The 14,726-nt window shown below is 37.6% G+C and overlaps 1 protein-coding gene across 6 annotated transcripts in view; it reads left to right on the forward strand.

Moving 5' to 3' along the window:
- OMA1 (OMA1 zinc metallopeptidase) overlaps nt 1-14,726 on the forward strand; it is a 282,334-nt gene that overhangs the window by 46,198 nt on the left and 221,410 nt on the right. Inside the window, exon 9 of one of the 6 annotated variants that reach the window (XM_054534010.2) lies at nt 377-2,207. The exons of the other annotated variants lie outside the window; for them this stretch is intronic. Within the exon in view, the coding sequence (XP_054389985.1) occupies nt 377-403 (27 nt within the window). The 3' untranslated portion in view covers nt 404-2,207. Of the gene's footprint in view, nt 1-376; nt 2,208-14,726 lie in introns of those variants that run through there. 6 annotated transcript variants of the gene reach the window in all.

Below are 14,726 nucleotides of genomic sequence, written 5' to 3' on the forward strand. Positions count from 1 at the left end.
CCTTAGTTACCTCCTTTTAGGCCTTATTTCCAAATAAAGTTACACTGGAGGTTGGGACTTCAAAATATGAATTTTAGAGGAACACATGAGTCCTTAGCAGACAGTTATGTGTGAGCAAAGATGGGAGGGGTGCAGGAATAGCGGTGTAAAATGGGGTCATTCAGCAATCAAAGAAGGTTTCATTGAAAAGCTGACACTTGAACACAGATTTGAAATAAGTGAAGGAACCAGGCTTGTGGTTGTCTTGGGGAAGAGTACAAGGCTGTGGGGCAGGAGCAACAAGAAGAAAACCATTGTGGGTGGAATGGGGTGAGCAAGGGAAGGGGGAGGGCATGGGCCTTATCGCCCCTGTAAGGACTTTGGCTTTTGTTCACAGAGATGGGACACTAGTGGAGGGATTTGAGCAGAGGACTGGAGGAGTGACAAGGACACTTGTTTGAAAACGATGTGATCTACAGCTCCTGTAAAACAGTACCATAATATAATTTTGGATCATTTTAGCATAATATATTGTTCAGAAAATAGATGAGTTCCTTTCTTGCTTTAAGTCAAGATAACCCATCACATTGGAAAAAAAAAGCAAACCTTTGCTTTTTAAAATGTGAATTTCAAGATAAAACATGTATAAATTGCCTAAATATAATCTTGTGATCCATTAGCATTTAAAAAGGATAAATACAGATTTGTAGCAATATTACTTGTAGTTAATAAGCTGATATTTTATAATTTTATTTACTTGAAATAATCAGTTAAATACATATTCCACATATTTTGGTTATCATAACAACTTGGGTGAAAAAATGAAAAGCAGATGTTGTATCAATTTGTTGATATTTAATAGTATGGCAGTTTTAAAATTATAGTTACACTGTTCAGACTTTATGTATATTATAATTTGTCCTTGAAAGAGACATCTTATTTAACTTTTTTCTATAAAGATTGTTATAAAATATGAATAGATGTGAATAAGAGAAATCTACTTCAAAGATTTATTTTAAAACTGAAAACATTTAGACTGAATTTCTTATTCTCCACTTCACTTACCAACCCTGTTTCTCTCCACCATCCCCTCTTTGTTGGGTGAAGGGTATGGAGAATGATAGAATGTATAGGAAAAATATTTAATTTGAACTTACTCATTGTTTATGGTTATGTTTGTAATCAGAATTTGAATAGGATATATTTTTAAATGTTTTTAGAGCTTTCAATTCTGGCTTTATTCAGAAACTTTAAAAAATCTTTATCAAATTCACTTCATTCAATTTTTAGATATCAGAATCACTTGGTGGCTGCATTCATATTAATCTCATTTTATTTTGAATCCTTTACACTTTCAGGAAGCTAGGGGTTTGAACTTGTGTAAATCATTCTTACACATTTATAATTGGACAAAGTAAATGAATAAATCATTAATATTATACATCTCATGAGCAGAAAATATGAGAGTGTTTAACATTGAAGTGAAATGTCATTGTTTGGCCAGTGTACACAAACATACACTGTTCACCTTACAGAATTTCATTTTGTCTGACATAGAGAGTGTTGAGGAAAAGGCAAATATCATAGCAGCTACTGTAATTGAATTGGCTTCTGAATCATATAAAGCCAGGAAGCCTGACAGTAACATTGTCTAAACCCTTAAAAAAAACATTATGGTGCATGTGATGTGTATCTACTTGAGGCTGAAATGAATGGACTATTAGAAAAAATTGCTTTTGAGGGGAAAGGGGAAAGTAATGATATTTTAGAAAAACATGCTAAAAAATAGAGGTGATTTTTTCCCCCCTTGAAATGTCTTGCTTTCTGTTTTCAAAGGAAGCTTTTAATCCAGTTGTGAAGACTCTCTGGCATTAATTTTTTTCCATTTTTTTCTTTTTTTTTAAACTTACTTTTATTTTTTGTGAATAAGTAGTTGATGTCTTACTTGATATGTAATACCTGTCAGAATACTGATGTGTATTAGCAGTTGTTTCATAAATACTTTAGTTGTTACTGGGAATAAATATAGCCAGTTTTTTTTTTTTTTTTTTACAGATGCAAAATTTTGAATGAATGTTTATTAGATCAAATAAATAATATGTAACGAATATAATCCTTAGTTACTAAGTAGGTTTTATCCCAGGAAGGCAAGATTTGGTTAATATTTGAAAAAAAAATAAACTAATGTAATTATCCAAATTAACAGACTAAAAAATAAAAACATGATTATCTCAATAGATGCAGAAAATCATTGACAAAATCCAGTATCCATTCCTAATAACAATTTTCAGCAAACAAGGATACTTCCTTAATCTACAAAGGGCATCTATTAAAACAAAGAAACAAAAACTATAGCTAACATCATACTTAATGGTGAAAGACTGAATGATTTTTACTAAGAGATCTGGAACAAAACATGTCTGTTCTCACTACTCATTTTTTTATTTCTATTTTTTAAATTTATTTTATTATTATTATACTTTAAGTTTTAGGGTACATGTGCACAATGTGCAGGTTAGCTACGTATGTATACATACATGTGCCATGCTGGTGTGCTGCACCCATTAACTCGTCATTTAGCATTAGGTATATCTCCTAATGCTATCCCTCCTCCCTCCCCACACCCCGCAACAGTCCCCAGAGTGTGATGTTCCCCTTCCTGTGTCCATGTGTTCTCATTGTTCAATTCCCACCTATGAGTGAGAACATGTGTTTGGTTTTTTGTCCTTGCAATAGTTTACTGAGAATGATGATTTCCAATTTCATCCATGTCCCTACAAAGGACATGAACTCATCATTTTTTATGGCTGCATAGTATTGCATGCTGTATATGTGCCACATTTTCTTAATCCAGTCTATCATTGTTGGACACTTGGGTTGGTTCCAAGTCTTTGCTATTGGGAATAGTGCCGCAATAAACATACGTGTGCATGTGTCTTTATAGCAGCATGATTTATAGTCCTTTGGGTATATACCCAGTAATGGGATGGCTGGGTCAAATGGTATTTCTAGTTCTAGATCCCTGAGGAATCGCCACACTGACTTCCACAACGGTTGAACTAGTTTACAGTCCCACCAACAGTGTAAAAGTGTTCCTATTTCTCTACATCCTTTCCAGCACCTGTTGTTTCCTGACTTCTTAATGATCACCATTCTGACTGGTGTGAGTGAAAAATAGGGGCTCATTAAGCTCATTGTGGTTTTGATTTGCATTTCTCTGATGGCCAGTGATGGTGAGCCAGTTTTTTTTTTTAATACAAGTGTTTATTTTTTATTTACTTTAACTAAGTTTTAAAATTTTTTATATATTTATGGAGTCCAGTGTGATGGTTCAATATCTGTATACATTGTGTAATGGGTAAATCAAACCAACTAACATGTTAATCACCTCACATACTTACTTTTTGTGGCAAGAATGTTTAAAATCTATTCTCTTAGCAATTTTCAAATATACAGTACATTTTTATTAACTGTAGTAACAATGCTGTATAGTAGATCTCCAGAAGCTACTTTTCCTAACTGAAAGTTTGTACTTTTTAATGTCTATCTATCTGTCTATTTATCTGTCTGTCTATCTAGAGTCTGGCTTTGTTCCCTAGGCTGGAGTGCAGTGGTGGAATCATAGCTCACTGCAGCTTTGAAGTCCTGGGCTAAAGCAATTTTCCCACTTCAGCCTCCAGAGTAGCTAGGACCATAGGAATGTGCCACAATGCCTGGCCCTTTTTTTTTTATTTTTTATTTTTTATTTTTAGAGATGTGGTCTTGCTGTGTTGCCCAGGCTGGCGAAACTTCATACTTTTTGACCAACACCTCCCAATTCCTACTCCCCGATCCCCAGACTGTGGTAATCATTATTCTCACAATTTCTCTGAGTTGGACTTTTTTAGATTCCATATATAAGTGAGACCATATAGTATTTTTCTTTCTGTACCTGGCTCATTTCACTTAGCATAATGTCCTCCAGATTTATCCATACTGTTGCAAATGGTAGGATTTTATCATGTTCATATTTTAGGAATGGTTGATTATAAAATGTTTTTATAGGTTTGTTTGAAAACCTTTCCTAGTTATTTTATCATTCCAGAGGATAATTGTCCTATGTCAAGGTGGCCTTAATTTTTAATTTTTTATATTTACTTTAAATTATTTACTTCAGTTATTTATACTTATTTACTTTAGAACACTTCAAAAACTAGTCAGACTCCAATTTCCATTGCAGTGTTTGTGAAAGGAAATGAAATGAATTAAAGAATAATTTTTTTAAAAGACGAAATCATGAATCATTCAAATATAAAATGAACACATCTCTGAGATTTTATTTAACTCATTAATGAGGGAAACTAATACGTTACAACTAGTTCAAAAGAGAATTCAAGAAACATAGATATATAGGCAATAAGGAATGCTGAAATGACTTAGAGATTTCCTTTATAGAGTTTTTGTTCTGTTAATAAGTAGCCATGTAGGCATTATCCTTGTTGTATTTCTTTTCTGTCTTTTAAAGTAGTTACCCACTATTCTCACTAATTTCTGTTAAATCTATTGCATAGTGAGTCTTTGGATTAGGGCCATTGACGCCTAACTCCTTAGGCCTTCTTAAAAGTATATGCTTGCTTTTAGAAATTAAGGGAGAGAGTTGGAAACAGAGGTGGTAGTAAAGGGACTAGTTTCATTTTCCAGGAGAAATATTTAAAATGTAAACCTCTCATGAGCCATTTAGAACTAAAAACATAGTTGTAAAATCAAGGGTGAAGTTATAGGAATGCAAAAATGGTAGAGGAGAATGGAAGACAATGGAAAAGGTTGTTTTTTTTTTTTTTAACTTTTAGTTTTACCATTATTATAAATGTTTAAAACACATGTCAAGATAGAGAATAATTTGAATAGCTTAATGAGCCCCTATTTTTCACTCACTGATATTGAACAGTATAATCCTTTTATACACTTGCTTCATCTGTCCCATCTCTCTGTTTTTCTCAGAAGTATTTTGATATAAAGCCCAGATATCAGGGCTTTATAGGGGAGGAGAAAATAATTTTCTCTCTATACTTCATAGTTCTTAGTTGAGATGAACCCCTGTATTAAAAGACAGATTAACAAGAGGGAAATGGAAGCTTTTTAACATGTATACTTCCTGTATACCTGGGAGATACCCATGGAATGAATAATTTTCCAAGAGGTGGCTTTGAGTTCAGGTGTAAATACCATCTTCAACTGAAACTAAGACAGAAAGGTGTAGGGAAAGCCACGTTGTAGAGAGGTGGTCAGGAAAAGCAGTGAGCAAGGGTGAGGTTTGTTATGCAGATTGTACCTTCTTTGTTAATAAGAGTTTCCAGTGATTTAGAGTCATCCTTCTCTTCCTGGTACAGAGAGGGAGACACACTTGCAAATTAGAGATTTCCTTCATAGCTACATATTTCTCTGAGAAAACGGTAACTTCTTCCTGTTTTCAGAACTTCCCCTATGTCTGCTATTGCCCAAAATAATTAATAGAAAATAACTCTTATTCTAAAGAGGCATATTTGGGGTGGCATAGTCTGGTCTCCTGGAGTCTTATTTTGGAATGATATGTCCTGAACTCCATCAACTTTAGTATGCATTTCAGAAAGTAGTATCATTTTCTTCCATAATCATAACATTATTATCCCTAAGGAAACTCATAGTAATTCCTTAAAATTAAATATTCTGTCTACATCAGATTTCTGTATCTCAGCAGTGTTACAGTTGGCCTGTTTAAATTAGGATACTTCATGATCCACACATTGCATTTGGTTCTTACGTTCCTAAAGTCCTTTTGACTTTAGGACAGTACCCCCCTCCCTTTTGTTTTGTTTGTTTTAAAACTTGTCATTGAATTGGTGAGTACATATAATCCCACATTGTAGATTCTGGATTAACTTGATTGCTTCTTCGTGGTATTTCTAAGTTGTTTCTATATATACCTGTAAATAGAGATTAAATTTTGGGAAAGATGTTTTATAGGTGATGCAACTAAGCTTCATAGTGCTTTGCATTGGAAGTCTCTTAATACCTGGCTGCCCCACATCTGGTGATGCTGAAGGCCATCAGTGGGTTGGATGGTGATGGCCTGGTTCTTTGTTTGCAAAGGTGGTTTTCTTCCTTGTGGCCAGCAAGTGATTGTGGGGTGATAATTTAGTACCACCCTGCAAATAATCAGTTTTCAAACAACCTGAGAAATGTGTCTTCATGAGAAATCTGTGTAGAATCTATTTAGAACTCAGACCAGCCAAATTAACCCTAATGGAATAAAAGATGTTGCAGACAATTTTCTCTTATTCAGGAATAGACTTAAGAGGTAGGTAAGAGAGACTTTTAAAAAATCAGAACGGTAAGTGTACAAGAGTTGGAAAAACAGAGTTGAAAGGAAAAATGAGGATAATCTTATTTAAAAGATTATTGAATAAGTGCCTTTAATAACTCCACAAGGACCCTCATGTAAACTAACTTCAGCAATAGCAACACAAAACAAAGCCTCTGAAATACTCATTGTTCCCCAGTGAGATAAGCTTTAAAGAGCAGAAATATGAAAAACAAAACCAAATCTCAGGTCAAACTTAAAAATGTTACTTTATGGGAGAGGACAGGCAAGGTGGCAAGAACATAGAAGCAATGCCACCTGAAGCTGGCATGATAAGGTTGATTTAACTGCACTGAAAGTGATAGAAGCTGAAAGAACGACTTTACAAATGTAAGATAAATCCATTTCAGAAAATTGTTAAACTTGTGAATTCAACAGAGAAGCCGTAAAACTTTCGGTGGAGGCTGTGAAGAGCAGAATCGATACCCCAGAGCAAAGACTCATTGATGCGGAAGATAGAGGAACATAGCACAACCAAATTAAAATGCCCAAAGCCAAAAAAAAAAAGTCTAAAAAAATGAAAGAATATTGAAAAGGCACCAGGAAATCCAAGCTGCATATAACAATGGGAAAGATACATTTGTACATGTCTTCATTTCTTTGATTGTGGTTTCTATATTACATTTTTTTATTTAGTTAACATTTCTCAAGATGGGTTTTTAGGAGATTCCCAGAGTATCATCCATGAGAAGCCCTGAAATGACAAGCTTAGATATTTAAACTTCTGAAGTGTTTAATTGTCATTGCAAAGACAGGCTCTTACAAGCTACCTAGGTAAAAAGGCATACAAGAGTAAGAATGACTTTGGACCTTGCTTTTCATAAGTATAAGGAAGATACTTCTTTCCTCCTAAGTTCTTATACTTCTTGCTGTTGGAGGAAGTGTAAGAGTTTAGGAGGAAAGAAACAAAACAAAAAACAGTGGAACTAATACACTTTGGTATGATATCTACAAAAACTAACTTTTTTTTTTTTTATGGTGGAAGACCCTTAGTAAATGAAACACATAGGACAGTATGTCAGTGAAGTGCTTGGTTGCAGCAGTGCTCTTTCCAGAATCTACTGACAATCAGGAATTAGATAAAATACACAGTTTTGTTTGTTTAAATATAATTGTAACTAGCTTGCACCCTGCCATTGTTAGAAAACCACAGATCAAGTAAGGAACTACCAAATAATTCAGCTGAATAATATGAAAAATAAAATTTAAGTGGCATAAGAAACTAAATCCTAAAAAAAGGAATTTTTTTTTTATTATACTTTAAGTTTTAGGGTACATGTGCACAACGTGCAGGTTTGTTATATATATATATACATGTGCCATGTTGGTGTGCTGCACCCATTAACTCGTCATTTAGCGTTAGGTATATCTCCTAATGCTATCCCTCCCCCCTCCCCACACCCCACAACAGGCCCCCGTGTGTGATGTTCCCCTTCCTGTGTCCATGTGTTCTCATTGTTCAATTCCCACCTATGAGTGAGAACATGCAGTGTTTAGTTTTTTGTCCTTGCAATAGTTTGCTGAGAATGATGGTTTCTAGCTTCATCCATGTCCCTACAAAGGACATGAACTCATCATTTTTTATGGCTGCATAGTATTCCATGCTGTATATGTGCCACATTTTCTTAATCCAGTCTATCATTGTTGGACATTTGGGTTGGTTCCAAGTCTTTGCTATTGTGAATAGTGCTGCAATAAACATACGTGTGCATGTGTCTTTATAGCAGCATGATTTATAATCCTTTGGGTATATACCCAGTAATGGGATGGCTGGGTCAAATGGTATTTCTAGTTCTAGATCCCTGAGGAATCGCCACACTGACTTCCACAATGGTTGAACTAGTTTGCAGTCCCACCAACAGTGTAAAAGTGTTCCTATTTCTCCACATCCTCTCCAGCACCTGTTGTTTCCTGACTTTTTAATGATCGCCATTCTGACTGGTGTGAGAAGGTATCTCATTGTGGTTTTGATTTGCATTTCTCTGATGGCCAGTGATGATGAGCATTTTTTCATGTGTCTTTTGGTTACATAAATGTCTTTTGAGAAGTGTCTGTTCATATCTTTCACCCACTTGTTGATGGGGTTGTGTGTTTTTTTCTTGTAAATTTGTTGGAGTTCATTGTAGATTCTGGATATTAGGCCTTTGTCAGATGAGTAGATTGCAAAAATTTTCTCCCATTCTGTAGGTTGCCTGTTCAGTCTGATGGTAGTTTCTTTTGCTGTGCAGAAGCTCTTTAGTTTAATTAGATCCCATTTGTCAATTTTGGCTTTTGTTGCCATTGCTTTTGGTGTTTTAGACATGAAGTCCTTGCCCATGCCTATGTCCTGAATGGTAATGCCTAGGTTTTCTTCTAGGGTTTTTATGGTTTTAGGTCTAACATTTAAGTCTTTAATCCATCTTGAATTAATTTTAGTATAAGGTGTAAGGAAGGGATCCAGTTTCAGCTTTCTCCATATGGCTAGCCAGTTTTCCCAGCACCATTTATTAAAGAGGGAATCCTTTCCCCATTGCTTGTTTTTCTCAGGTTTGTCAAAGATCAGATAGTTATAGACATGGGGCATTATTTCTGAGGGCTCTGTTCTGTTCCAATGGTCTATATCTCTGTTTTGGTACCAGTACCATGCTGTTTTGGTTACTGTAGCCTTGTAGTATAGTTTGAAGTCAGGTAGCGTGATGCCTCCAGCTGTGTTCTTTTGGCTTAGGATTGACTTGGCAATGCGGGCTCTTATTTGGTTCCATATGAACTTTAAAGTAGTTTTTTCCAATTCTGTGAAGAAAGTCATTGGTAGCTTGATGGGGATGGCATTGAATCTATAAATTACCTTGGGCGGTATGGCTATTTTCACCATATTGATTTTTCCTACCCATGAGCATGGAGTGTTCTTCCATTTGTTTGTATCCTCTTTTATTTCCTTGAGCAGTGGTTTGTAGTTCTCCTTGAAGAGGTCCTTCACATCCCTTGTAAGTTGGATTCCTAGGTATTTTATTTTCTTTGAAGCAATTGTGAATGGGAGTTCACTCATGATTTGGCTCTCTGTTTTTCTGTTATTGGTGTATAAGAACGCTTGTGATTTTTCCACATTGATTTTGTATCCTGAGACTTTGCTGAAGTTGCTTATCAGCTTAAGGAGATTTGGGGCTGAGACGATGGGGTTTTCTAAATATACAATCATGTTATCTGCAAACAGGGACAATTTGACTTCCTCTTTTCCTAATTGAATACCCTTTATTTCTTTCTCTTGCCTGATTGCCCTGGCCAGAACTTCCAACACTGTGTTGAATAGGAGTGGTGAGAGAGGGCATTCCTGTCTTGTGCCAGTTTTCAAAGGGAATGCTTCCAGTTTTTGGCCATTCAGTATGATATTGGCTGTGGGTTTGTCATAAATAGCTCTTATTATTTTGAGATACGTCCCATCAATACCTAATTTATTGAGAGTTTTTAGTATGAAGGGCTGCTGAATTTTGTCAAAGGCCTTTTCTGCATCTATTGAGATAATCATGTGGTTTTTATCGTTGGTTCTGTTTATATGCTGGATTACGTTTATTGATTTGCATATGTTGAACCAGCCTTGCATCCCAGGGATGAAGCCCACTTGATCATGGTGGATAAGCTTTTTGATGTGCTGCTGGATTTGGTTTGCCAGTATTTTATTGAGGATTTTTGCATTGATGTTCATCAGGGATATTGGTCTAAAATTCTCTTTTTTTGTTGTGTCTCTGCCAGGCTTTGGTATCAGGATGATGCTGGCCTCATACAATGAGTTAGGGAGGATTCTCTCTTTTTCTGTTGATTGGAATAGTTTCAGAAGGAATGGTACCAGCTCCTCTTTGTACCTCTGGTAGCCTTGATGGTCTTTACAATTTGGCTTGTTTTTGCAGTGGCTGGTACCGATTGTTCCTTTCCATGTTTAGTGCTTCCTTCAGGAGCTCTTTTAGGGCAGGCCTGGTAGTGACAAAATCTCTCAGCATTTGCTTGTCTGTAAAGGATTTTATTTCTCCTTCACTTATGAAGCTTAGTTTGGCTGGATATGAAATTCTTGGTTGAAAATTCTTTTCTTTAAGTATGTTGAAGGGCCGAGTGAAGTGGCTCACGCCTGTAATCCCAGCACTTTGGGAGGCTGTAGTGGGCAGATCACGAGGTCAGGAGATTGAGACCATCCCGGCTAACAGGGTGAAACCCCGTCTCTACTAAAAATACAAAAAAATTAGCCAGGCATGGTAGCGGGTGCCTGTAGTCCCAGCTACTCAGGAGGCTGAGGCAGGAGAATGGTGTGAACCCAGGAGGCAGAGCTTGCCGTGAGCCAAGATCGCGCCACTGCACTCCAGCCTGGGCAAGAGCAAGACTCTGTCTCAAAAAAAAAAAAGAATGTTGAATATTGGCCCCCACTCTCTTCTGGCTCGTAGAGTTTCTGCTGAGAGATCCGCTGTTAGTCTGATGGGCTTCCCTTTGTGGGTAACCCGACCTTTCTCTCTAGCTGCCCTTAACATTTTTTCCTTCATTTCCACTTTGGTGAATCTGATAATTATGTGTCTTGGAGTTGCTCTTCTCGAGGAGTATCTTTGTGGTGTTCTCTGTATCTCCTGAATTTGAATGTTGGCCTGCCTTGCTAGACTGGGGAAGTTCTCCTGGATAATATCCTGCAGAGTGTTTTCCAACTTGGTTCCATTCTCCCCGTCACTTTCAGGTACACCAATCAGATGTAGATTTGGTCTTCTCACATAGTCCCATATTTCTTGGAGGCTTTGTTCGTTTCTTTTTATTCTTTTTTCGCTAAACTTCTCATGTCACTTCATTTCATTCATTTGATCTTCCATCGCTGATACCTTTTCTTCCAGTTGATCGAATTGGCTACTGAGGCTTGTGCATTCGTCACATAGTTCTCGTGCCATGGTTTTCAGCTCCATCAGTTCCTTTAAGGACTTCTCTGCATTGGTTATTCTAGTTAGTCATTCGTCTAATCTTTTTTCAAGATTTTTAACTTCTTTGCCATGGGTTCGAACTTCCTCCTTTAGCTCAGAGTAGTTTGATCGTCTGAAGCATTCTTCTCTCAACTCATCAAAGTCATTCTCCGTCCAGCTTTGTTCCGTTGCTGGTGAGGAGCTGCGTTCCTTTGGAGGAGGAGAGGTGCTCTGATTTTTAGAATTTTCAGTTTTTCTGCTCTGTTTTTTCCCCATCTTTATGGTTTTATCTACCTTTGGTCTTTGATGATGGTAACGTACAGATGGAGTTTTGGTGTGGATGTCCTTTGTGTTTGTTAGTTTTCCTTCTAACAGTCAGGACCCTCAGCTGCAGGTCTGTTGGAGTTTGCTGGAGGACCACTCCAGACCATTTGCCTGGGTATCAGCAGCAGAGGCTGCAGAACAGCGGATATTGGTAAACAGCCAATGTTGCTGCCTCATCATTCCTCTGGAAGTTTTGTCTCAGAGGAGTACCCGGCCATGTGAGGTGTCAGTCTGCCCCTACTGGGGGGTGCCTCCCAGTTAGGCTACTCGGGGGTCAGGGACCCACTTGAGGAGGCAGTCTGTCCGTTCTCAGATCTCAAGCTGCATGCTGGGAGAACCACTACTCTCTTCAAAGCTGTCAGACAGGGACATTTAAGTCTGCAGAGGTTTCTGCTACCTTTTGTTTGGCTATGCCCTACCCCCAGAGGTGGGGTCTACAGAGGCAGGTGGGCCTCCTTGAGCTGCAGTGGGCTCCACCCAGTTTGAGCTTCCCACCTGCTTTGTTTACCTACTCAAGCCTCGGCAATGGCAGGCGCCCCTCCCCCAGCCTTGCTGCCCCCTTGCAGTTTGATCTCAGACTGCTGTGCTAGTAATGAGCGAGGCTCTGTGGGCATAGGACCCTTTGAGCCAGGCGCGGGATATAATCTCCTGGTGTGCCGTTTGCTAAGACCGTCGGAAAAGCGCAGTATTAGGGTGGGAGTGACCCAATTTTCCAGGTGCCGTCTGTTACCCCTTTCCTTGGCTAGGAAAGGGAATTCCCTGACCCATTGCATTTCCCGGGTGAGGCGATGCCTTGCCCTACTTTGGCTCATGCTCAGTGCGCTGCACCGACTGTCCTGCACCCACTGGCCAACAATCCCCAGTGAGATGCACCCGGTACCTCAGTTGGAAATGCAGAAATAATTCATCTTCTGCGTCGCTGACGCTGGGAGCTGTAGACTGGAGCTGTTCCTATTCAGCCATCTTGGCTCCACCAGGAGTATATTTTCAAATACACATCTTTCATGAAAATATTGATCATAAAACTTGGACAAAAATATCGGTACATAATATAAAAATGTTATGTTCTCACTCATAAGTGGGAGCTAAGCTATGAGGATGCAAAGGCATGAGAAGTATACAGTGGACTTTGGGGGCTCAGGGGAAATAGTGAGAAGGGGGTAAGGGTAAAAGACTACACACTGGGGCTGGGCGCGGTGACTCACACCTGTAATCCCAGCACTTTGGGAGGCCGAGGCAGGAGATACCTGAGGTCGGGAGTTCAAGACCAGCCTGACCAACGTGGAGAAACCCTGTCTCTACTAAAAATACAAAAATTAGCGTGGCATGGTGGCTCATGCCTGTAATCCCAGCTACTCGGGAGGCTGATGCAGGAGAATTGCTTGAACCTGGGAGGCAGAGGTTGCGGTGAGCTGAGATCGCACCGTTGCACTCCAGTGTGAGCTTCAAGAATGAAACTCCGTCTCAAAAAAAAAGACTACACATTGGGTACAGTGTACACTGCTTGAGTGATGGGTGTACCAGAATCTCAGAAGTCACCATTTAAGAACTTTTCCATGTAACCGAACACTGCCTGTTACCCAAAAACCTATTGAAATAATAAATAAATAAATAAAACAAAAAGTTATGGTTCCAATCATCAGAACATAGTATAGTAAAATTAATATAACAAAAATTCAAAGATGGATAACCACATGAAAATTAAAATTCCGCACATGTAAAGCTAGAGAGAAATCTATAGACAATAAGAGGATGCCTTGTAATCAATGAACTTTATAATGATGTAGTTATATTTTCATGAGTTTTTACTAAATCTGTATTTAAAGAAAATTTTATCAGTTTAAATGTCTATATTAGAAAAAGAGAAAAGAAATATAGAACTATAAATGTCTCAAATAGGGAAAATATAATTAATAAAATTAAGCAGAAATAAGCAAAATGACAGTAGTTGATTCTTTGGGAAATTTAGTCAAAGTCATAATCATTAGATTAGTTAGACAAAGATTAAAATGTAAATAGGATCAGGAGAAGAGGTACGGTAACATGCAAGAAAACTAAAATATTTGAGAGAATGTTATTTTTAGTTAGATGATGTTAATTAATAGCTCAGGTCAAAATCAGAGGTAATTAAAGTGTATGTGTGTTGAGCGGGGAGGGGAATTGCCAGAGTGGATGCAGCTAGGAGTAGAAATTATAGCTAGAATGAAGCTTCTCAAATTAATTTTAGAAAGAAGTAAGGTATAAATAAATCAAATTTAAAAAATTGTGTTAGAACCCATAGAGTCATAATAAATTAGCAAAGAAAAGGATGCCTAGCCCTGATGGGATTTAATTTGGAGAATTTTTTCAAAAGTTCAGAGAATAATTGCGTAGTTACTAATTAGTTCTATTTTCAAAATGTAGAAAGGTATGTTATTAAGTTTCTGATTCATTTTACGAGCATAAATGATTTTGTTTTGACAATTTGATAAAAACAATAACTTTAAAAGAATTTATGGGCTGGGGTCATTAATTGACAATATGATATTATATTACAGTAATTATTTACTGTGAGCAAGTTATTTATCCTCAGATGCATGAGCAGCATCATAAAAGAAAAGCTATTAAAACAGAAGAGGAAATTTAGGACTCATCTTCAGTTCCTCTTTACTTCACTTCTGTATCCTATTCATGAAAAAATCTTCTTGACTGCTTCAACAAGTACATTAAGAATCTGTGCCCTTCTCAACTTCGCCACTGCTCCTTTCCTAGTAAAAGTCACCATTATCTCCTCCCAAGTTACCGCAGTCATTTCCTGTTGTCACTTTTCACCTCACGATGTCACGTTTCACCTCAACTCCTAACAACGTATTTTCAGTATGTAGCCAGAGTGATCATTGTAATGTCCTTTCCTTGGTTAAAACCCGCTAGTGGCTTCTCATCTAACTTAGAATAAAAATCCAGACTCTTCCTATGTCTTCCAGGCACGTAATTTGGCCACTGCCTAACTCTCCAACTTCACCACATGCCCCTTTCCTTAGGCTTTCCTTGGTCCAGGAAACATACATGACAAGTGTATGTTCCCCATTAAGCTAGTGTCCTCCTTATAGCTCCTCTACTTGCTGATTTCTCTGTCTGAAACATTCTTCCCTCAGTTCTTTAGG

The sequence above is a fragment of the Pongo abelii genome, chromosome 1, assembly GCF_028885655.2.
Source record: "Pongo abelii isolate AG06213 chromosome 1, NHGRI_mPonAbe1-v2.0_pri, whole genome shotgun sequence".
In the NCBI taxonomy this organism is placed as follows: Eukaryota; Metazoa; Chordata; class Mammalia; order Primates; family Hominidae; genus Pongo; species Pongo abelii.